Source organism: Ranitomeya variabilis, chromosome 3, assembly GCF_051348905.1.
Source record: "Ranitomeya variabilis isolate aRanVar5 chromosome 3, aRanVar5.hap1, whole genome shotgun sequence".
Classification (NCBI taxonomy): domain Eukaryota; kingdom Metazoa; phylum Chordata; class Amphibia; order Anura; family Dendrobatidae; genus Ranitomeya; species Ranitomeya variabilis.
In genome coordinates, this window is record NC_135234.1 from 734,758,635 (window position 1) to 734,784,402 (window position 25,768).

General features: G+C 43.9%; 1 protein-coding gene across 2 annotated transcripts; it reads right to left on the minus strand.

Moving 5' to 3' along the window:
* Positions 1 to 944: 944 nt before the first annotated feature.
* Positions 945 to 25,555, minus strand: LOC143818575 (uncharacterized). Of its 2 annotated transcripts, none has more exons than XM_077299842.1 (6): positions 25,423 to 25,555; positions 14,327 to 14,447; positions 13,936 to 14,061; positions 13,718 to 13,852; positions 9,061 to 9,124; positions 945 to 2,778 (listed from the first exon to the last, which is right to left on the minus strand). In XM_077299842.1, the coding sequence occupies exon 6, from the start codon at positions 2,761 to 2,763 to the stop codon at positions 1,027 to 1,029; it is 1,737 nt and encodes a 578-aa protein (XP_077155957.1). In that variant the 5' UTR covers positions 2,764 to 2,778; positions 9,061 to 9,124; positions 13,718 to 13,852; positions 13,936 to 14,061; positions 14,327 to 14,447; positions 25,423 to 25,555; the 3' UTR covers positions 945 to 1,026. The 2 variants fall into 2 exon arrangements, with proteins under 2 accessions (XP_077155957.1, XP_077155958.1); XM_077299843.1 differs by lacking the exon at positions 25,423 to 25,555 and adding an exon at positions 16,006 to 16,085.
* Between the last annotated feature and the right edge of the window lie 213 nt (positions 25,556 to 25,768).

Genomic DNA, 25,768 nt, shown 5'->3' on the forward strand with positions numbered 1-25,768 from the left:
ATTACCATGTCAGGGCCCCAAGGTTCACCATGGCTCCAGGCAGTGTCACAGTATCTACCATGTCAGGGCCCCAAGGTCCACCATGGCTCCAGGCAGTGTCACAGTATCTACCAAATCAGGGCCTCAAGGTCCACCATGGCTCCAGGCAGTGTCACAGTATCTACCATGTCAGGGCCTCAAGGTCCACCATGGCTCCAGGCAGTGTCACAGTATCTACCATTTCAGGGCCTCAAGGTCCACCATGGCTCCAGGCAGTGTCACAATATCTACCATGTCAGGGCCCCAAGGTCCACTATGACTCCAGGCAGTGTCACAGTATCTACCATGTCAGGGCCCCAAGGTCCACCGTGGCTCCAGGCAGTGTCACAGTATCTAACATGTCAGGGCCCCAAGGTCCACCATGGCTCCAGGCAGTGTCACAGTATCTACCATGTCGGTCTCTTGGAAGAGGCTGGAGAGAAAGCGCTTGATACCTCCTGCAGCAAGTTCTGGAGTATCCGGGCTAATTTTCTGTGTTCCTTCTTTTTGCCCCCATTTGTGGCTTTTCTGTTGTTTTCTGTGTCTATAGGATGTTGTTTTCCTCAGCTCAGGACAGGAGAGATGTGAAAACACATCTCTACTCCTCTACTTTTGGTGGGCCAAAAAATGGTGGGCCAGCGAATTACAAAGAATGTGCAATTTGATGAATGCAGATTTGAGTAAAAATTCAAATAGAATTCCACTCAAATTCATTGTCTCATCTCCAGTGCATGAGGACAGTCTGCAAATGTGGAAAACTTGTAGCTAGTTAAAATAAACTAAAAAACAATATAAGTAGGTTAATTATAATCTTTATTTCAAGTTCTCATATAAATTTTGGGTATGTTGAGCTGTGTTGGTGCAGGGTCTTTTCCTCTTTAAGGTTAAGCAGCAGATGGAGCCTGCTAACAGTCCCAGTACTTCACTTGGTGCACAGAATGTTCACAGTTATTTTTCTTCATTTTGTAGGTTTTATTAGGTTTAGGTAGACTTCTACTGGTAGTTATTTCAGACCGAAGTCTCATAAACTATTATTTCCACTCTTTTAATGCGTGCGATTTCCACTCTTTCTAAGAGTGTGTTGCTTCGTGTACCAACTTTAGCGACTTTAGCACTTCCAATGCTTCTCCACTTGGTGCCCAGGATGTCCATGGCACGGTAACTTGCCTCCTTCACCTCTGGAAGATAGAACTGAGTAACGAGTTTCCTCAATCCTATAAACATGTCACGTAATGCTGTCGGATACAGTTCTTCATAGGGTAAAGCGTCTCTTATCATGGTGAGGTGTTTCATGACAGCGTCTACCTCGCGTATGGTATACAGCAATTCAATGCTGTGGATCATCATGTCCACCAGAAGGGCAGGTTCTTTTTGCCCGAGTTGTTCATATATTTGGCAGGATTTTTCGCCATCAGCTTTTAACAACTCTTCAGCGTTCGTACATGCGATGTAAGGTAGACAATGCAATAAGGCTGCAATACCGGATGCCTTAACCTGCTGGTCTTTACTGTGTAACTTTATCAGTAAGTCAGGTAGGAATCTCCTTACGTGTCGACTGAAGCTTCTTTTGCTCCAGTTGCAGCTCTGGGCGAGATCTCCAAGTAGTGAAGTGGCGTATGTCTGGATCACAATGTTTGGGTGGTTTAGATAGTGTGTACAAAGTCTAACAATCATCCCAAATGTCCTGCCAAGTTTTGAACTTTTCAGCAGGGTGAAAGTTTTTGACAGGGCTTTTAAGCTTTTGATGACAACTTTTAGGGTCTGATGACCTGATAACTTACGGCAAAGGCCGGCAAAGATGACATCTTTCAGTTGATGCACCTGTCTTGGGGCACCTTCACTGGCATTCCCCATAGCTTCTACAGCAAGACAGACCTCAAGCCTGTCCTGGCTTTCCATCCTTGAAGCCATAAATAGGATTAAATCTTTTGCCATTTTCTCCTCCAGGAGCTCAGAATGGCGTAACAACTCCGAGAAGAACATGACACTGATGAGTTTGCTTGTTCTGACAGCAGATCTCATTGCTATAAGCAGGTAATGGATGATCTTTCTCCTTTCCTCTTCAGTTAAGACACATGTAATGTAACGACACATCGCAGCCTGGGCTGTGTCTGTGTCATGGAGGACTTCAGAGTCATCCTGGTGGTTTATGAACCCATAGCTAGGGTGCAGAAGATGGTAACAAATGTCAAAGCTTTCGGGTGGTCCAGCTTGGTATTGTGTATGGGTAATCAACTCATCCACGGTCAGTATATTCTGCTCTCCACTTTTTCTGTCTTTCCAATATCTGATAGTTTTGTTGTTAATCAGATCCAATATTTTCAGCGCACTGCAGTGTGAATGCTCATCATCGATTTGCAGGCGCTCAATGACTTCTTTAGAACGGTATACAGCAATGTTAGCCAGAAGCGTCATAGCTGCGCCAGTTATTCCCTGACGTCTCTCACTTTCTGCTTTCAGCATGTGGCTATAGGTCTTCTCAATGAGCTCATTAGTCAGAAAGGTGTCAGCGTCCGCTCTGGCAGATGTTATAGTTGACAAGAACAGGAGGGCATTCACCAAATCCTGTCCATCCAGATCATGCAGATGTTCTATAAGCACGCTGGTCAGGGTCTTCATTTCTCCAAGCTCAAATGATGTAACAATGCCTGGAATACTGTCCTCCAGGAGCGGGACAGCGAGGAGGTCCAACGAGGCCAACAGATCTTTATAGTGATGGTTGGATCTCATGCTTGGACTCTTCATTATACAGGAGGAAATCTGCCAAAAATAGAATAGAATATGATATTAGAGGGAACGTTATGTAAATTGTGAATGGAATTAATACTCATTATACTTTAAAGTAAATTATTTTTTTCTGAAGTATAAAGACAAATAAAGAGATTTAACGTCAAATTTCAATAATTCCTCACACTTATTTGTAATGGCATAAGGAACACTAAAATGTTTCAGGGCTTGGAGAATCTGGTGTTTTATTTACACCTGTGTAGAACAGAGGAGGATGTAGCCATCGCCATATTAAAAACCTATGGATGCCTGGCTTTGTTTGCACATGTCATCCATTGACACAGGGGGCTTCACCGTGCAGAATTAGGAAAACCCTGAAGTGGATTAGCCTTTTTATGCCATTAAACAGTATGTGGCATTTCTGAAGTTTGAGTTAAGAGCAGGCACTTTTAACCCCTTCACCCCAAAGCCTGTTTTCAACTTCCTGACCAGGCCATTTTTTTTCAATTCTGACCACTGTCACTTTATGAGATCATAACTCTGAAACACTTCAAAGGATCCTGGTGATTTTGAGAATGTTTTATCATGACATATTGTACTTTATGATAGTGGTAACATTTCTTTGATAAGACTTGCGTATATTTATGAAAAAAATGGAGATTTGGCAAAAATTTAGAAAATTTCGCAATTTTCAACCTTTTAGTTTTTATGCCCTTAACTTAGAGAGTCATATCACACAAAATAGTTAATAAATAACATTTTCCACATGTCTTCTTTACATCAGCACAATTTTTGGAAACATATGTTTTTTGTTACGAAGTTATAAGGGTTAAAAGTTGACCAGCGATTTCTCTTTTTACAACAAAATTTGCAAAACCATTTTTTTAGGGACCATCTCACACTTGAAGTGACTTTGAGGAGCCTATATGACAGAAAATGCCCAAAAGTGACACCATTCTAAAAACTTCACCCCTCAAGGTACTCAATGCCACATACAAGAAGTTATTAACCCTTCAGGTGCTTTACAGGAATTTTTTGAATGTTTAAAAAAAAATGAAAATTGAACTGTTTTTTCATAAAAAAATTACTTCAGATGCAATTTGCTTTATTTTACCAAGGGTAACAGGAGAAATTGAATCCCAAAAGTTATTGTACAACTTGTCCTGAGAACGCCGATACCCCATATGTGGGGGTAAACCACTGTTTGGGCACACGGTAGAGCTTGGAAGGGAAGGAGCGCCATTTGACTTTTCAATGCAAAATTTGCTGATATTGAGATCGGACACCATGTGGCGTTTGGAGAGCCCCTGATGTGCCTAAACAGTGGAAACCCCCACAAGTGACACCATTTTGGAAAGTAGACCCCCTAAGGAACTTATCTAGATGTGTGGTGAGCACGTTGAACCAAGTGCTTCACAGAAGTTTATAATGTAGAGCCGTAATAATAAAAAAAATCATATTTTTTTCACAAAAATGATCTTTTCGCCCCAAATTTTTTATTTTCCCAAAGGTAACAGGAGAAATTGTACCACAAAAGTTGTTGTGCATTTTGTCCTGAGCACGCTGATACCCCATATGTGGGGGGAACCACCGTTTGGGCGCATGGCAGAGCTTGGAAGGGAAGAAGCGCCGTTTTGGAATGCAGACTTTGATGGAATGGTCTGCGGGCATCACGTTGCATTTGCAGAGCCCCTGATGTGCCTAAACAGTAGAAACCCCCCACAAGTGACCCCATATTGGAAACTCGACCCCCCCAAGGTACTTATCTAGATGTGTTGTGAAAACTTTAAACCCCCAAATGTTTCACTAAAGTTTATAATGCTGTGAAAATAAAAAAATCATTTTTTCCCCACAAAAATCATTTCTTTTATTTTCACAAGGGTAACAGGATAAATTGGATGGCAAAAGTTGTTGGTCAATTTCTCCTGCGTACGCTGATACCCCATATAGGGGGGAACCACCGTTTGGGCGCATGGCAGAGCCAGGGCCGGTTTTAGGCAAAGTGGGGCCCTAGGCAAAGTTTAAAATGGGGCCCCAAATGCTAACATATTGCACATCACACAGAAGCATTTCGGTTGTATTTACCTGCGCTGATCTCAGGCCGCTAAACGAGTGTGATCGACAATACTGAAGTCGTTGGACGCTTGTTTCCCGGCCTCTTTCCACCATCTGAGGAATAATGATGAGACAGAACGATCACTAATAGATCACTAACAGATCACCATACAGTATCATGTTATCAGCAGCACATCTACAGTTTACATAGGGTGATGTGCTGCTGAGAACAATGATTTTTATTCCGGCATAAACAATCCAATCACCCAATGAATATGCAGCATTTTACTTGTTTAGTAAAATACACCCCATAGTCCTCCATATAATATAATGTGCTCCACAGTCCTCCATATAGTATAATACACTCTTCATAGTCCTCCATATATTAAAATGCACACGCCATAGTCCTCCATATAGTATACAGCAGAGCCCACAGTAGTATACAGCAGAGCCCACAGGGATATACAGCAGAGCCCACAGGGGTATACAGCAGAGCCCACAGGGGTATACAGCAGAGCCCACAGGGGTATACAGCAGAGCCCCCAGGGGTATACAGCAGAGCCCCCAGTAGTATACAGCACAGCCCCCAGTAATATACAGCAGAGCCCCCAGTAATATACAGCAGAGCCCCCAGGGGTATACAGCAGAGCCCCCAGGGGTATACAGCAGAGCCCCCAGTAGTATACAGCACAGCCCCCAGTAATATACAGCAGAGCCCCCAGTAATATACAGCAGAGCCCCCAGGGGTATACAGCAGAGCCCCCAGGGGTATACAGCAGAGCCCCCAGGGGTATACAGCAGAGCCCCCAGTAGTATACAGCACAGCCCCCAGTAATATACAGCAGAGCCCCCAGTAATATACAGCAGAGCCCCCAGGGGTATACAGCACAGCCCCCAGTGGTATACAGCAGAGCCCCCAGGGGTATACAGCAGAGCCCCCAGGGGTATACAGCAGAGCCCCCAGTAGTATACAGCACAGCCCCCAGTGGTGTACAGCAGTGCCCCCAGGGGTATACAGCAGAGCCCCCAGTAGTATACAGCACAGCCCCCAGTGGTGTACAGCAGTGCCCCCAGGGGTATACAGCAGAGCCCCCAGTAGTATACAGCACAGCCCCCAGTGGTGTACAGCAGTGCCCCCAGGGGTATACAGCAGAGCCCACAGTAGTATACAGCACAGCCCCCAGTGGTGTACAGCAGTGCCCCCAGGGGTATACAGCAGAGCCCCCAGTAGTATACAGCACAGCCCCCAGTGGTGTACACCACAGCTCACATCCCCCCCTCTCCTCTCCTCTCCCCTCCTCCCCTCTCCTCTCCCCGTCCAGTAAAAAGAAAAAAAAAAAACACAAGCTCCTCACCTCTCCACACGTGCCCGCGCTGCTCCTGTGTCGGCGGCTGCAGCTGCTCTGCCTGGGACACAGTGAGTGCGCGCGCACCCGCTGTGTCAGAGAGGCAGAGCGGGGAATGATGGGAGAGGGGGCGTCAGGTGACGCTCTCTCCTCCATCATTGCTTTGAACTGTACCGGCAGATGCCGGTACAGTTCAATGCGGCGGGGGAGTCAGCGCTGGCGGCAGGCGGGCCCCTGGGCCCTGCCTCACAGGGGCCCGGGGCCCCATAGCGGCTGCGTGATTTGCCGCTAGCTGGGGGCCCCTGGGGGAGTGGGGGCCCCAGGCAGCTGCCTGGTCTGCCTGCCCCTAACGCCGGCCCTGGGCAGAGCTTGGAAAGGAAAGAGCATTGTTTTACTTTTTCAATGCAGAATTGGTTGGAATTGAGATCGGACGCCATGTCGCATTTGGAGAGCCCCTGATGTGCCTAAACAGTGGAAACCCTAATTCTAACTCCAACTCTAACCCCAACACACCTCTCCCAACCCTGACCATAACCCCAACACACCCCTAACCCCAACACATCTCTAACCCCAACCGTAAACGTAATCCAAACCCCAACCCCAACCCTAACTTTAGCCCCAACCCTAACCCTAATGGGAAAATGGAAATAAATACATTTATTTTATTTTATTATTTTTCCCTAACTAAGGGGGTAATAAAGGGGGCTTTATTTAATATTTGTAATGGGTATTTTTAGCTGATTTTTATGATTGGCAGCTGTCACACGCTAAAAGACGTTTTTTATTGCAAAAAATAGTTTTTGCATCACCATATTTTGAGAGCTATAATTTATCCATATTTTGGCCCACAGAGTCATGTGAGGTCTTGTTTTTTGCGGGACGAGTTGACGTTTTTATTGATACCATTTTCGGGCACATAACATTTTTTGATCGCTTTTTATTCCGATTTTTGGGAGGCAGAGTGAACAAAAACCAGCAATTCCTGAATTTCTTTGGGAGGGGGCATTTATACCGTTCCACGTGTGGTAAAATTGATAAAGCAGTTTTATTCTTTGGGTCAGTACGATTACAGCGATACCTCATTTATATCATTTTTTTATGTTTTGGCGCTTTTACACAATAAAAACTATTTTATATAAAAAATAATAGTTTTTGCATCGCTTTATTCTGAGAGCTGTAACTTCTTTATTTTTCTGCTGATGGAGCTGTATGGCAGCTTATTTTTTGTGGGACAAGATGATGTTTTCAGCGGTACCATTTTTATTTACATCCGTCTTTTTGATCGCATTTTATTGCACTTTTTGTTTGGCAGTATGATGATAAAGCGTTGTTTTTTGCCTCGTTTTTTATTTATATTTTTTACAGTGGTCACTGAAGGGGTTAACTAGTGGGAAAACTTTATAGAGCGGGTCGTTATGGACGCAGCGATACCAAATATGTGTACTTCTATTGTTTTTTATTTACATAAATAAATGGATTTATTGGAAAAATATATATTTTTTCTTAATTTGGGGATTTTTAAAAATATTTTTATACATTCTAATTTTAGTTTTTTTTAAACTTTCTAACAGTGTCCCAGGTTGGGACATTACTATATAAAGTTAGATCGCTGATCTGACACTTTGCATAGCACTGTGTCAGATCAGTGATCTGACAGGCAGTGTAGGAGGCTTGCCGGCGCCTGCTCTCAGCAGGCGCTGACAAGCCACCTCACTGAAGGATCCGGAAGGACCCAGAGGAGATCCATGGAGACCACCGAAACAACGCGATCCTTGCGTCATCGCTACTGACAGTGGCATCAGCGAGGTTAAATGCCCACGATCGGCGCCAGCACCGATCGTGGGCATTGCTGCGGGGGTGTCAGCTGTCACATACAGCTGACACCTGCACGCGATCGCCACGGCGCTCACTGTGAGACCGCGCGATCGTACCGCCATACTAGTACTGCGGTTTGCAGGAACGCAGTTCCCGCAGAGCAGTACTAGCACGGCGCATGTCAGGAAGGGGTTATCAGTTGTCAGCAGGATCCATAGAAGGATACTAATGCCGGTACAGTGTGCGGTTTGCTTCCTTATGGGAGGACACCACAAAACTTACTTATGTATTATGTGTATCACCATGTCTATATCGAACTGATCAATAATGTTTTCACATTATTTAACTCCTATATTGATCACTATAAAAACTTTATAAAAAATGTGGCAAAAAATTACATTTTTCATCGTACCACCAAACAAAAAGTGGAATAAGACGTGATAAAAAATATAATTGTAATTGTATTCCTGAAATTGCCATACTCAGGAGAAATTTCACAAGAAATTGTTGCATCCAGGATCTCCCGTTATCCTTGTGAACATGAGAAATTTGGGACTAAAGCAACGTTATAGTTAGACAAAAAATGTAATTTTTCATTCCTTTCTTCAGATTTTCATTAATTTTTGTGAAGCGCCTAAAGGCGTAACAAACTTTCTGAATGCTGTTTTGATTATGATGAGGGGTGCAGATTTTAAAATGGGGTCTTGTTCTTTGTCTTTCTGAAATATAAGCCCCTCAAAGTCACTTCAAAATTGAAATGGTCCCCAAAAATATAGGTTTTGCAATTTCATTGAAAAATGAAAAACAGCTGCTAAGCTTTTATCCCTTCTAACATCCAAAAAAAAATATTTTTTTTTTTAAGAACGATGCTGTTCTAAATTAGACATGTGCATTGGGCTCCACAGCAAAAGTCTGAATGGGCACCCTGCGAAAAAACCCTCAAATGCCTAAAATAATAAACAGACACTCTTAAATCCAGGCATTCATGTATTCATTATAGGACAAACATTGTCCAAGAAAGAGATTGCCCTGATTTAGAAGACAATTTACATTTTACATTTTGATTTTTTTTCTCATTTGTGTAAAATAAAACACTTACATCCAACAAGATATGTTCCTTGTAGCAGTCAAAATAAGTAGCAGGGGTGAGAAGATACAGCAACCTGAAACAGCAAATCATATAGAAAGAATTTACTTTACATGAGAACTTTTCAGACAACAAATTTCATAAATCAATAAGTGAATATAAGAAACTTTAGAATAATATTTGGAATTGAGAGTCCTCAGTGGTTGATACCTTTTAATGGCTAACTGAAAAGATGGTAACAAATTGCAAGCTTTCGAGACTACACAGGTCTCTTCATCAGGCATAGACTAATACAATATCTGAAGAATCACATATTTATATACAACACAGCACAGAACTGTCATTATGGGAGAGTGATAAACAGTTGTGTCCATAAATATTGGAACAGTTCGTAGATAAGGATTGAATGTTTTATTGTCCTCTGATTGGGGTCTGGTTCTGTGTTTTGATGCCCCATAAGGTCTGAATTGCAAATTTCTTAATTGATGTAAAAAGACATAAATCCATGCAACACATTCATTCCTGCTCTAAGTGTGTCAAAGGTCGTCATAAGTTTATACTCCCAGATTCTCCTGTCTCTCTGAGATTTGAAGTTACCTTTCAATACAAGTAATTTCAGTTGCATTGTGCTATGATCAGGCATGCAAAAATGTTTGGCCACAGGTATATCCATTCTTTTTTCTCTTATTGTGTGGCGATGAGAGTTCATCCTTGTTCTCAGTTTCTGCCCTGTCTCCCCACATACAGACAGGGGGGTCTGGGAAAATGGATTGTAATCGGGCATCTTTTTGTAGTAAAGGTTGTAATTTCCGTGCAGCTCCCCTTAGCGCCTCCAGATTTGGATTGTAGGTAACTACTAGAGGCACCCGGTTATTTTCTTCTTTAGCTTTGTAATGTAGCAGGTAATTCCTTGATATTCTTATTTGCTCTTGTGATCTGATTTTCAATTGTTCTTGGACTCAAAAAGGTCTTTCTGAGGCGATCAAGGTGTTCATCTCTATCCATGGGGTTGGAACATATACGATTGTATCTGATGGCTTGGCTGTAGACAATAGTTTTTGATGTGTTTTGGCTAGAAACTGTCTCATTTAAGGTATGTTGGACGGTCGATTGGCTTCTGATACAGGCATGTCTCTATTTCATTGTTCTGCAGCTTAATGATGGTGTCCAAAAAGTTGGAGTAGTTGAGTGTTAAGTTGATGGTAGGATGAAATTGACTGAACTGTTCATGGAACGTCTTTAGCTGTGGCTCAGACTCCGTCCAGATGATTAAAATATCATTAATGTAGCGGTAGTACGCCAGAGACCTGAGGACAAAAAGTCACTTTCAAGCTTGGCCATGAAAAGATTTGAATACTGTGGGGCCATTTTACTTCCCATTGCTGTGCCCATCTCCTGTAGATAGATCTTGTCAAAGTCAAAGTAATTGCGGGTGAGGATGAATTTTATAAGTTTCACCACAGAATCCGCATCAGTCCCTGTGTTTTCCAGGAAGAATTTGCAGGCATTTAATCCTGGTGTGGGATATTGGAGTACAAAGATTCCACATCCATGGTGGCCAGGATGGTTCCTTCTGGTGGAGGACCTACTGCTGATAGTTTATTCAATAGGTCAGTTGTGTCCTGAATGAAGCTGGGTGTATCCTTTATCAGTGGTTTAAGAATACCCTCTACCCATCCAGATACCTGCTCAGTAAGGGTGCCCACACATGAAATAATTGGTCTTCGTGGATTTACAGATTTGTCGATTTTGGGAAGCATGTAGAATGTCCCTATTCTTGGACTTTCTGGTATCAGGTCATCGGCTCTTGTGGATTCGTCAGGCAGACAAGATACTAACTTGTTTAGTTCCTTATTCAATGAATACCCTTAAGGGTCCATTCAGACAAAAGGGTCAAAGAGTATTTTTAGATACAAAAAACATGCTTTATTTTAATACATACAGGGAATATTAGTTAGGATACATATTTGTGTTCCTGGGTCTAATTTATTAGTCACTCACTCTTGTCGGTGATTTAGTACTATATTAACCGTGGATTCCGCTTTAAATCTCTTGCCTGCTTAGTGAGTGTGCTCTGTTCTCTGTATCTTTATCTTGTGGTGCATTATTTTTTCTATTAAAATAAAGCATGGTTTTTGTATCTAAAAATACTCCCTGAGTCCTGACCCTTTTGCCTGAATGGGCGCTTAATGGTATTCATTGAATAAGTTATATTTGAGTTTTCAGATATGTTACTTCATTGTATAGATTAAGGGAATTTTTTTTGAGTGTATAATATTGTTTAGTTCCTTGTAATAGTTCTGTGTAGGATCCGACTTCAGTTTTTTGTAGTAGCGTGTGTCCATAAGTTGTCTGTTTGCTTCCTTCGTATAGTCTGATGTGTTCATCATGACTATTGCACCTCCCTTGTCAGGAGGTTTGATGATGACTTCTTTGTTGGTTTTCAGAGACAGTATGGCCTTTCTCTCCTGGGCACTGATGTTGGAAGCTTGTCTCCTGTTAGTGTCTATGATGGTGGATTTTATTAAATGTCTGAAGGAGTCTATATATTTATCCAAATGAGGGTTGGGTCCCAGTGGAGGTGTCCAGTCTGACCTCTTCTTGGTTGTTAGGATCCCTTTTCCTTCAGTCCAGGTGGGTTCTGAATCTTCTGTATCCTTGAAATATTCCCTCAGGCGCAGTCTCCTGAAAAAATGTTCCATATCACTGCAGAGTTCAGTCTTATCCAGGGCCTTAGTAGGACAAAATGAGAGTTCTCTAGAAAGCACGGCCAGCTCCACTTTGTTGGGTTTATAATCTGAGAGATTAATGACACAGTTAGGCTAAGTTCACATTACCGTCGGGCGACGCAGCGTCGGGCGACACAGCATCGCCGCATGCGTCATGCGCCCCTATATTTAACATGGGGGCGCATGGACATGCGTTGCACTTGCGATTTGCGACGCATGCGTCACTGCGGCGCACGCGTCCGGGCGCAGAGGACGCAGCAAGTTGCATTTTTGCTGCGTCCAAAATCAACCAAAAAAAGGATGCATGCGTCGCAAAACGCAGCGTTTTGCTGCGTTTTTGTTTGCGTTGTGCGTTGCGTCGCCGACGCTGCGGCGCACAACGCAAATGTGAACGTAGCCTTAGATGCCTTTGTGCCTGGAATGGAGTGGTTGTCCAAGTTGTCAGGTTTTGGCTTTGTTTTGTATCTGTTTTCATAGAGTCCTGAATTGAGGTGCAATCTGTGCAGTTTCTTTTCCTTGTTATGAATTAGATGGGTCCGTAGTTTGTTGTAATATTGTTGTAATTTTTGCTCTGTGTCTTCTGTAAGTGTTTTCCTCAGGGTTTCAAATTGCCCTTGGACTTTACTGTTTATGCTGTAGCAGACATGCAAAAGATGATTCCTTAATCTCTCAGAAGTCCTGTGACACAGGTTCTGTGCATAATGGGTGTTGTAGGTATGAAGAATTGGGTTTGTAATCCAGAGTCCTTTGGGGATTAGATTCTCCTTTTCGCATTTAGATAAGAAAAAAATGTCGCTGTCCATTTGTGCACGTTTCTTCCGAAGTGGTTTTAGTTCCATAAAGATGCGGTACATTCTGGTATCCTCCATTTTGACACAGGAAAGATCTATATCTTTGTACCGTGTTAGCCAGTAGATAGAATAATATTTGGAATTGAGAGTCCTCAGTGGTTGATACCTTTTAATGGCTAACTGAAAAGATGGTAACAAATTGCAAGCTTCCGAAACTACCATCTTTTCAGTTGGCCATTAAAAGGTATCAACCACTGAGGACTCTCAATTCCAAATATTATTCTATCAATTGGCTAAAGCTGGGTTCACATTACATTTTTGGCGTCCGTTAGATGGACTACGTTACACCGCTGCATAATGCGGTGTAACGTAGTCCGTTAACGGTGCCATTTAGTCCAATGTCGGACGCATCGCTAGCGCAATGGGCGTGCACTAGCGATGTGCCGTCATTGAGTGATGGACCCTGGGACGAGGGCTGCAGCGTTTCCGGGTCCATCACTGCTAGCGCAGATAGAGCATCTGCTAGCTCTATCTGCACTAGCGCAACGACATATCGGCACTTGCGTTAACAGCAGCCCGTTAACGCATGTGTTGAACGGGCTGCTGTTAACGCAACGTGAACCTAGCCTTACACGGTAAAAGATATACATCTTTCCTGTATAAGAAACTTTGTAATATATCTTATCAGAGAAATTAGCTTCATTCTATTCTTATTAGTCATTTCTTCCCCTCCCCCGTCCCCTGACGTCTCTCCGAATAAACTGCTGAAATCTGTTTCAGCAGAGAAATTACCCAAGTTAGAAAGGAAAGGAGGAGCCCAGGCAGGAGGAAGTTCAAAAACACTGTCCTGCAGATCCTAGCTGGTATATTAACTCATACCAGAGCTGGATTCGCAGCTACAATGATCAGTACTGCTATATTATTTCCTCTATGTCTCTGTACTACCTAGAAAAATAGGTAAAATACTTTTTGTATGGGAGACAGCGGTTCAAAGGAAATTGCAAATTAGAGATAGTGCCTGTGGGGTGAAAACTAGAGAACAATGCAAAATGCCATACAGGCCATGTAATGGCCATAAATTGTGCTGTTTCTCACATCATATACACACATTACAACTTATTCTTACATGTCACATACAAGTATAATTACCCTTTATCTACTTTACTCTTCTAGGTGATCCAAGAAATGTGTTGTCAGTAGTAATACTAGAGAATGTAGCTAGTATCTAAGTAACAGAATGGGATCTTCCTGACAAGATTTCAGCACTGGAATAGTGTAACAACCCTAAAATGATCAATAAATCGGTCAGAATTTATCATTTTATTTTCAGCAGTAAATGTTTGTTATATTACCCTCAGAATACTTACAGTAATAGCTGGTGACTTCCTAATATAAATGAGGTTTATTCTCCAAAACCAAAGTTTACACTGGAGTTTTTCACCTCTCCACAAGCAAAACGTTGATACCTTCAATCAGTAGAGTGATATTCCGACCTACAATATAAGTGACAGATTGGTTTTTACTATTTTATTTTTTCCCCAGTTCTGAGGGCACAGAAATGCCTAAATGGGCTACTAAATGACCGGAGATCAGCCAACAAGTAGCCGATTGATAGGCCTTACATGCCGCAGGTCGTCAGGTGCAATCCCGGCCTAACTCAGTGGTCGGTGCCGACTGCCGTGGTCCGGCCTCCTCCACTTATCTAATTAGTGTAAGGAAGAAGGACCCCGGAGCCGGCACCTCCGCCATTATACTCACTCTAAAGATGTCCGGCTCTCTGCTGTGTCCTGTACACGCTGAAGATCTCTTCTCAGCTTATGTACGATGTTCTCTTTCCTCCCGTCTGTGGTCCTTGACCAGACAGACTCAGGAATAGGATCTAAGGAGATGAAAAAAAATGATGCCATAATTCACCGTGCAATAATAAATTGTGCCATAATATGGTGCAATAATACACGGTGCCATATTACATTGTGCAGCTCGCCAGGTCCCCGTACAAAGTAGATAGCTGGCTGCCATTATTATTACTATTATTTATTTCTATAGGGAGCCGGTCCCCTAATTCATGCTGCTCGAGCCACGGAGGCATGGATTCTATTCTAGCAGCACAATCGCAGCAGGGTACATTATGTAGTATGCACATTAGCGCCCCCTGTCACCCTTGTAAATAGTTGGAAGCACTTTATGCACATTATCCTGCTGCTAACCAAATCCATAAAGGTAGATTTATTAAAATATAAAATTTTTAACCTATATGATAAATATTGCAAAAAAAAAAATAAACAGCCAAAATTACCATATTTCTTGTTGCTGCGTCTCCCACAAAAAATGTAATAAAAATAGTTCAAAACACAGTTTATAACCCAAAATAATAGGAATGAAAGTGCCAGCTTGTCCCACAATGGACAATATCTCATAAAGCTCCATTGCCGGAAAAAAATATTCTATGGCAAAAATAAAAGTACAAAACAATTTTTTTTACAAGGTTCAGAATCTTTTTAAACCACGTAAACAGTAAAAAAAAACCCTATACATGTTATCTATTTCCTATTTGATTGAATTGACCTGAAGAATCATGTTATCAAGTTATTTTTACTGCAATATTTTTATTTTTAATATTTTACCATAAAATTTATGTGATGTCTTCAAAAATTATAAGTGAAGTTGCAAGTGACAAGTTCTCCATGCAGCCACATAAATGGAAAAATAAAAAGAGTTATGTCTCTTTGAAAAAGGGGAGGAAACAAATGAAAAGGAAAAAGTTAAATTGACCTCCATCAACTTTTTTTTCGTGTGGAAACAATAAAAAGCAGCGTTATGGACATGTAGAAGCGTCAGACGCAAAATTGCCGTGGTCCACTTTTTCTCGGCCGCACCCCTACACTGCTCACCTGTACACCGCCGAACAACGTCTATGTAATTTGGAATAAAGGACGTCTAGCTGCAAGGATTCGGTGAGCGCGGCTTTTTGTTTTCTCTACTAGTTGCATCCTTTGGCCGCGGCACATGCCCCACCATATATAATCCTTTGAGCAGTTGCTACAGTCTGTGACAGCACTATTAAGCCTCGGACTATTGGCGCCTATATACTTCCACTATATACAATTTTATTTTTGCATTTGAGAAAAACTGATGATACATGGAGGGTAAAAAGGAACATTCTGATCAAAAACGGATGAAAAACAGACCCGACACACGAGGAAACGGGACGGATCTTCCAAGCAGGGAAAAAATGTCGTCTAATGTTGGCCTAATCCTGACATTGAAATTTGCTCCCTGGTTTTCTATCGGGGAATCTGTTGTATTGTGCCGTGATTTGAGCCTGGCGAGTTACTCATCTCAAGGGGCAATGGCCGCTTCCCATACATCAGAATACAGGAAAAATAATCAGGAGTAAAACGTTTAGTTTTATAAATGACAGCACAGAATAGATTTACCTCCAAATGGAGACGACTCCTCAGTCAATGATCTTCAGAATAATCCAGAAGAAATTCACTAATCCTCAAGTAATTCGCAAATCCACAAGTAGAAGATCTAGGTAATTGCTATCAGGCGACAGACAAGTACCAAGTCTGACCTCTGTGAGATGGGACGGAGTGTTTGTAGGCTCCGTTCTATTGTGACATCTTCACTCACTTGTGTGACATCACTGCCAGCTTCCATATATGGTAAGCAATGATGTCCCAATGCAGCGGAAAAACAAATACATTTTCTCTCCCTTAGGCCGGCGTCACACTCAGCGTAAGACAATACGGTCCGTTTTTTACGGCCGTAATATGGAGAAATGTTCCCAAAATAGTGATCCGTATGTCATCCGTAGGCAGGTTGTGTCAGCGTATTTTGCGCATGGCATCCTCCGTATGTAATCCGTATGGCATCCGTACAGCGATATTTTCTCGCAGGCTTGCAAAACCGACATCTAATGGATTTATGTGCTCAAATGTTTGGTAAAACATATATACAGTATATATATATATATATATATATAAATATACACTCACTGGCCACTTTATTAGGTACACCATGCTAGTAACGGGTTGGACCCCCTTTTGCCTTCAGAACTGCCTCAATTCTTCGTGGCATAGATTCAACAAGGTGCTGGAAGCATTCCTCAGAGATTTTGGTCCATATTGACATGATGGCATCACACAGTTGCCGCAGATTTGTCGGCTGCACATCCCTGATGCGAATCTCCCGTTCCACCACATCCCAAAGATTTCATGTTGTTTACGCCAAATTCTGACCCTACCATCCGAATGTCGCAGCAGAAATCGAGACTCATCAGACCAAGCAACGTTTTTCCAATCTTCTACTGTCCAATTTCGATGAGCTTGTGCAAATTGTAGCCTCAGTTTCCTGTTCTTAGCTGAAAGGAGTGGTACCCGGTGTGGTCTTCTGCTGCTGTAGCCCATCTGCCTCAAAGTTCGACGCACTGTGCGTTCAGAGATGCTCTTAGGCCTACCTTGGTTGTAACGGGTGGCGATTTGAGTCACTGTTGCCTTTCTATCAGCTCGAACCAGTCTGCCCATTCTCCTCTGACCTCTGGCATCAACAAGGCATTTCCGCCCACAGAACTGCCGCTCACTGGATTTTTTTTCTTTTTCGGACCATTCTCTGTAAACCCTAGAGATGGTTGTGCGTGAAAATCCCAGTAGATCAGCAGTTTCTGAAATACTCAGACCAGCCCTTCTGGCACCAACAACCATGCCACGTTCAAAGGCACTCAAATCACCTTTCTTCCCCATACTGATGCTCGGTTTGAACTGCAGGAGATTGTCTTGACCATGTCTACATGCCTAAATGCACTGAGTTGCCGCCATGTGATTGGCTGATTAGAAATTAAGTGTTAACAAGAAGTTGGACAGGTGTACCTAATAAAGTGGCCAGTGAGTGTATATATATGTCTTTGAGACACATATATATATATTCTGTATTTATATTTAATTCAGCGCGATATATGTGAAAAGCCGGTAATTCATTTGCCGGCTTTTCATTTCTCCTTCCCAAACCAGACAGGATATGAGACATGGTTTACATACAGTAAACCATCTCATATCCCCTTTTTTTTTGCATATTCCACACTACTAATTAGTAGTGTGTATGTGCAAAATTTGGGCGCTGTATCTGCTAAAATAAAGGGTTAAATCGCGGAAAAAATTGGTGTGGGCTCCCGCGCACTTTTCTCCGCCAGAGTGGTAAAGCCAGTGACTGAGGGCAGATATTAATAGCCTAGAGAGGGTCCATGGTTATTGGCCCCCCCTGGCTACAAACATCTGCCCCCAGCCACCCCAGAAAAGGCACATCTGGAAGATGCGCCTATTCTGGCACTTGGCCTCTCTCTTCCCACTCCCGTGTAGCGGTGGGATATGGGGTAATGAAGGGTTAATGCCACCTTGCTAATGTAAGGTGACATTAAGCCAGATTAATAATGGAGAGGCGTCAATTATGACACCTATCCATTATTAATCCAATTGTATGAAAGGGTTAAAAAAACACACACGTTATTAAAAAGTATTTTAATGAAATAAACACACAGGTTGTTTTAATATTTTATTGCTCTCTCAATCCACCTGAAGAACCTCGCTTGGAAAAATAATAAAACAACAATATACATACCTTCTGATGAACTGTCACGTCCCACGAGGTAAATCCATCTGAAGGGGTTAAAATATTTTACAGGTAGGAGCTCTACTAATGCAGCTGTGCTCGTGCCTGTAAACCCAGGGGAATGAAGGAAATGTAGGTCAATGACCTATAGTTACCTTCATTCGCGGTGAGGCGCTGTCTGCTGGATGTACTCATGAACTGCAGCCTTGGAAAAGTTCCCACGCTCGAGTTCATGTGAGGACATCCTGCAGAGGGCACCTCACCCGCGACTCAATGTAAGTACAGATCACTCTGCTTTCCATTCAGCACCCGGGGTTTACAGGCACGAGCGAGTGCTTTAGCACAGCTCCTGGCTGTAAAATGATTTAACCCCTTCAGATGGATTTACCTCGTGGGACGTGACAGTTCATCAGAAGGTATGTATATTGTTGTTTTATTATTTTTCCAAGCGAGGGTCTTCAGGTGGATTGAGAGAGCAATAAAATATTAAAACCACTGGTGTGTTTATTTCATTAAAATACTTTTTAATAACGTGTGTGTGTTTTTTTAACCCTTTCATACAATTGGATTAATAATGGATAGGTGTCATAATTGACACCTCTCCATTATTAATCTGGCTTAATGTCACCTTACAATAGCAAGGTGGCATTAACCCTTCATTACCCCATATCCCACCGCTACACGGGAGTGGGAAGAGAGTGGCCAAGTGCCAGAATTGGCGCATCTTCCAGATGTGCCTTTTCTGGGGTGGCTGGGGGCAGATGTTTGTAGCCAGGGGGGGCCAATAACCATGGACCCTCTCTAGGCTATTAATATCTGCCCTCAGTCACTGGCTTTACCACTCTGGCGGAGAAAATTGCGCGGGAGCCCACGCCAATTTTTTCCGCGATTTAACCCTTTATTTTAGCAGATACAGCGCCCAAATTTTGCACATACACACTACTAACATTAGTAGTGTGGAATATGCAAAAAAAAAGGGATATGAGATGGTTTACTGTATGTAAACCATGTCTCATATCATGTCGGGTTTGTGAAGGAGAAATGAAAAGCCGGCAATTGAATTACCGGCTTTTCACTAACACCGCTGCGTATTTCTCGCAAGTCACACTGCTGGTCCGTGTGGAATCCGTATTTTTCTCGCCCCCCATAGACTTTCATTGGCGATTTTTTTGCGCAATACGGTGACAAACGCAGCATGCTGCGATTTTCTACGGCCGGTCAAGACCGTATAATACGGATCAGTAAAATACGGCTGATAGGAGCTGGGACATAGGGAATCATTGGGCCGTGTGTTATGCGTATTTTACGGACGTAGTTTATGCGCTCATACGTCCGTAAAACTCACTAGTGTGACGCCGGCCTAACTGTCCCCTATAAAGCAGCTGATAATGGCAGTGGCACAAACAGGGATGAATGGAATAAAATCCTGGCCATTTTCTAGGTAATAGATTACAGCATGTAATGAAAAAAAAAGATGCCACAATGCGTGGTGCCATGTGCCATAATATACATTGTGCAGCTCGCCATGTCCCCATAAAAAGTAGATAGCTGGCTGCCATTATTATTACTATTATTTATTTCCTGATCTATTCTGCCTGAGCCGTGGGAGCATGAATTCTCGTCTCGCAGCACGATTGCAGCAAGGTACATTATGTAGTATGAAGAGCGAGCAGGGAACGGTAGCCGGACACAGGGCTAATCGAGTCCGGGACATCACTGGGTCGTCTTCTTCCAACTCTCCAGCTAATGATTGATATCGAGCAATGTGAGGATTCACAAGTCTGCAGACCCATACAGTGACTACAGACTTGTATCCTAAAGGGAATCTGTCACCCCCAAAATCGAAGGTGAGCTAAGCCCACCGGCATCAGGGGCTTATCTACAGCATTCTGTAATGCTGTAGATAAGCCCCGATGTATCCTGGGGGTGACAGGTTCCCTTTAAGACCAGACAACCCCTTTAATTCCATGGTGCTGTACACGGGAAGAGGGTGTACATAGATATATACGATACAGCAGTAGCTCGATGCACCTTTGCTAATTATCCCCACCCTTCATGTGCAGCTGAGTGCACATTTTGGACATTAACGCCCCCTGTAAATAGCTAGGTCCACTTTAGCGCCTCCCATCCCCCTTGTAAATAGCTGGATGCACTTTTTGCACATTACCCCGCCACTACCTATAATCTATAAAAGCCTGATATAAGAAAATAGGACAAATGTTGTTAAAAAAAAATCAAAAAGCCCAAATTACCATTTTCTGTTGCCACGCCTCCCACAAAAATGTAATAAAAATAGTTCAAAGCACAGTATATAACCCAAAATAGTATGAACAAAAGTGTCAGCTTGTCCCTCAATAAACAAGTCCTCACAAAGCTTTAAAAATAATAAAAGTATTAGGTGTCGCAAATGGAGACACAAAACTATTTTTTTTTTACAAGGGTCAGAATTTTTTAAACCACTAATAAAAGCCGCTGTACATGTTTCCTATTTTCTACCTACCATATATACTCGAGTATAAGCCGAGATTTTCAGCCCAAATTTTTGGGCTGAAAGTGCCCCTCTCGGCTTATACTCGAGTCATGATCGGTGGTGGGGTCGGCGGGTGAGGACTGTCATATTCTCACCTAGTTCCGGCGTTCCTGTCGCTCCCCCTGCCCGTCCCACGGTCTCCGGGTGCCGCAGCCTCTTCCCCTGAGCGGTCACGTGGGACCGCTCATTAGAGAAATGAATATGGACTCCACCCCCATAGGGGCGGAGCCGCCTATTCATTTCTCTAATGAAGCGGTAACGGTGACCGCTGATAGAGGAAGAGGCTGCGGCACCGAAGACCAGCTGTCCGGGGGAAGGAGCGGGACGCCGGGAGCAGGTAAGTATGTCATATTTACCTTCCCTCGTTCCACACGCCGGGCGCCGCGCCATCTTCCCGGCGTCTCTCCTCACTGACTGTGCAGGTCAGAGGGCGCGATGACGCATATAGTGTGCGCACCGCCCTCTGCCTGATCAGTCAGTGCAGAGAGACGCCGGGACGGGACGCTGAGGAGCTGCAGGCAAGAAAGGTGAGTATTAGTGTTGAGCGATACCGTCCGATACTTGAAAGTATCGGTATCGGAAAGTATCGGCCGATACCGGCACAGTATCGGATCCAATCCGATACCCGATACCAATACAAGTCAATGGGACTCAGGTATCGGACGGTATTCCTGATGGTTCCCAGGGTCTGAAGGAGAGGAAACTCTCCTTCAGGCCCTGGGAACCATATTAATGTGTAAAAGAAAGAATTAAAATAAAAAATATCGCTATACTCACCTGTCCGACGCAGCCGGGACCTCAGCGAGGGAACCGGCAGCGTTGTTTGTTTAAAATTCGCGCTTTTACTTGGTTACGTGAGGTCCCGGCTTGTGATTGGTCAGGGCGGCCATGTTGCCGGGACGCGGACCAATCACAGCAAGCCGTGACGAAATTACGTCACGGCTTGCTGTGATTGGTCCGAGTCCCGGCAACATGGCCGCCATTAACCAATCACAAGCCGTGACGTCACGGGAGGCTGGACATGCGCGTATTTTGAAAAGCGCGCGTGTCCAGCCTCCAGTGACGTCCCGGCTTATGATTGGTCACGGCGCCATGTTGCCGGGACGCGGACCAATCACAGCAAGCCGTGACGAAATTACGTCACGGCTTGCTGTGATTGGTCCGCGTCCCGGCAACATGGCCGCCATTAACCAATCACAAGCCGTGACGTCACGGGAGGCTGGACACGCGCGCTTTTCAAAATACGCGCATGTCCAGCCTCCCGTGACGTCCCGGCTTGTGATTGGTTAATGGCGGCCATGTTGCCGGGACGTCACTGGAGGCTGGACACGCGCGCTTTTCAAAATACGCGCATGTCCAGCCTCCCGTGACGTCCCGGCTTGTGATTGGTTAATGGCGGCCATGTTGCCGGGACGTCACTGGAGGCTGGACACGCGCGCTTTTCAAAATACGCGCATGTCCAGCCTCCCGTGACGTCACGGCTTGTGATTGGTTAATGGCGGCCATGTTGCCGGGACGCGGACCAATCACAGCAAGCCGTGACGTAATTTCGTCACGGCTTGCTGTGATTGGTCCGCGTCCCGGCAACATGGCCGCCCTGACCAATCACAAGCCGGGACTTCACGTAACCAAGTAAAAGCGCGAAATTTAAACAAACAACGCTGCCGGTTCCCTCGCTGAGGTCCCGGCTGCGTCGGACAGGTGAGTATAGCGATATTTTTTATTTTAATTCTCTTTTTTACACATTATTACATTAATGTTGTTGCGATACCCGATACCCGATACCACAAAAGTATCGGATCTCGGTATCGGAAATTCCGATACAGCAAGTATCGGCCGATACCCGATACTTGCAGTATCGGAATGCTCAACACTAGTGAGTATGTGTTTTTTTTTTTATTGCAGCAGCAGCAATGGCACAGATTTATGTGGAGTATCTATGGGGCAACGGTGCAGAGCACTATATGGCACAGCTATGGGGCAACGGTGCAGAGCACTATATATATGGCACAGCTATGGGGCAACGGTGCAGAGCACTATATATATGGCACAGCTATGGGGCAATGGTGCAGAGCATTATATATATGGCACAGCTATGGGGCAATGGCGCAGAGCACTATATGGCACAGCTATGGGGCAACGGTGCAGAGCACTATATGGCACAGCTATGGGGCAACAGTGCAGAGCATTATATATATGGCACAGCTATGGGGCAATGGTGCAGAGCACTATATGGAACAGCTATGGGGCAATGGTGCAGAGCACTATATGGCACAGCTATGGGGAAACGGTGCAGAGCACTATATATATGGCACAGCTATGGGGCAATGGCGCAGAGCATAATATATATGGCACAGCTATGGGGCAATGGCGCAGAGCACTATATGGCACAGCTATGGGGCAACGGTGCAGAGCATTATATGGCACAGCTATGGGGAAACGGTGCAGAGCACTATATGGCACAGCTATGGGGCAACAGTGCAGAGCACTATATATATGGCACAGCTATGGGGCAATGGCGCAGAGCATTATATATATGGCACAGCTATGGGGCAATGGTGCAGAGCCCTATATGGCACAGCTATGGGGCAACGGTGCAGAGCATTATATATATGGCACAGCTATGGGGCAACGGTGCAGAGCATTATATATATGGCACAGCTATGGGGCAATGGTGCAGAGCATTATATATATGGCACAGCTATGGGGCAATGGTGCAGAGCACTATATGGAACAGCTATGGGGCAACGGTGCAGAGCATTATATGGCACAGCTATGGGGAAACGGTGCAGAGCACTATATGGCACAGCTATGGGGCAACGGTGCAGAGCACTATATGGCACAGCTATGGGGCAACGGTGCAGAGCATTATATGGCACAGCTATGGGGCAACGGTGCAGAGCACTATATGGCACAGCTATGGGGCACCGGTGCAGAGCATTATATGGCACAGCTATGGGGAAACGGTGCAGAGCACTATATGGCACAGCTATGGGGCAACGGTGCAGAGCACTATATATATGGCACAGCTATGGGGCAATGGCGCAGAGCATTATATATATGGCACAGCTATGGGGCAATGGTGCAGAGCCCTATATGGCACAGCTATGGGGCAACGGTGCAGAGCATTATATATATGGCACAGCTATGGGGCAACGGTGCAGAGCATTATATATATGGCACAGCTATGGGGCAATGGTGCAGAGCATTATATATATGGCACAGCTATGGGGCAATGGTGCAGAGCACTATATGGAACAGCTATGGGGCAACGGTGCAGAGCACTATATGGCACAGCTATGGGGAAACGGTGCAGAGCACTATATGGCACAGCTATGGGGCAACGGTGCAGAGCACTATATGGAACAGCTATGGGGCAACGGTGCAGAGCACTATATGGCACAGCTATGGGGCAACGGTGCAGAGCGCTATATGGCACAGCTATGGGGCAACGGTGCAGAGCATTCTATATATGGCACAGCTATGGGGCAACGGTGCAGAGCACTATATGGCACAGCTATGGGGCAACGGTGCAGAGCATTCTATATATGGCACAGCTATGGGGCAACGGTGCAGAGCACTATATGGCACAGCTATGGGGCAACGGTGCAGAGCATTCTATATATGGCACAGCTATGGGGCAACGGTGCAGAGCATTATATATATGGCACAGCTATGGGGCAACGGTGCAGAGCATTATATATATGGCACAGCTATCTATGGGGCAACGGTGCAGAGCATTGTATATATGGCACAGCTATCTATGGGGCAACGGTGCAGAGCATTGTATATATGGCACAGCTTTATGTGGAGCATCTATGGGGCCATAATGAACAGTGCAGAGCATTATATGTGGCACAGCTTTATGTGGAGCATCTATGGGGCCATAATGAACGGTGCAGAGCATTATATGTGGCACAGCTTTATGTGGAGCAGCTATGGGGCCATAATGAATGGTATGGAGTATCTATTTTTAATTTTGAAATTCACCGGTACCTGCTGCATTTTCCACCCTAGGCTTATATTCGAGTCAATAAGTTTTCCCAGTTTTTTGTGGCAAAATTAGGGGGGTCGGCTTATACTCGGGTCGGCTTATACTCGAGTATATACGGTAATTGTATTGAGCTGAGGAATCATGTATCAGGTTAATTTAATGAAATATTAGCACTGTACAAATGAAAAAAATATGATGGAATTGTTTTTTTTTTCTACTCCATTGCAGTTATTTATTTTTTCTTATTTTCCATAAAATGTATGGTAAAATTAATGGTGCCTTTCAAAGGTACAAGTGATTTTGCTAAAAATCAAATTCTCCATACAGGTATGTCGATGGAAAAAAAGGGGAAGAAAAATCAGTAATTGGCCTCCTTAATTTTTTTTTGCATATGAGAAAAATTGATGACACATGGATGTTAAAATGAACATTCTGATTAAAAACGGATGAAAAAAAATGGACATTTCTGTTAGACAAGAAAAACATGGCGGCTAATGTTGACCTAATCCTGACATTGAGATTTGCTATTGGGCGATTCCGACTTTTATATCCGATCACTGAGGACTGGATTTGTTTCATGATTTATAAATAAAAGCCAAAATAGGTGAAATCGGTTTATCGGTTGTATTGTGCCAGGATTTGTGCCGGACGAGTTACTCATCTCTAGGGGCAATGTCCGCTACCCATACACCAGAGTAAAAGAAAAATAACGATGAGATTTACCTCCAAATGGAGACGACTCCTCAGTCAACGATCTTCACAATAGTCCAGAAGAAATTCGCTAATTCTCAAAGAATCCGCAAGTAATCCGCAAGAAATTCACAAGTAATTTGCAAATCCACAAGGAAAAGATCTAGGTAAGTGCTTTCAGGCGAAAGACAAGTACCAAGTCTGACCTCTATGAGATGGGACGGAGTGTTTGTAGGTTCCGCTCTATTGTGACATCACTGCCAGCTTCCATATATGGTAAGTGATGATGTCACAATGCAGCGGAATAACTAATACTTTTTCTCTCACTACCTGCCCCCTATAAAGCAGCTGATAATGATGGTGGCACAAATAGGGATGA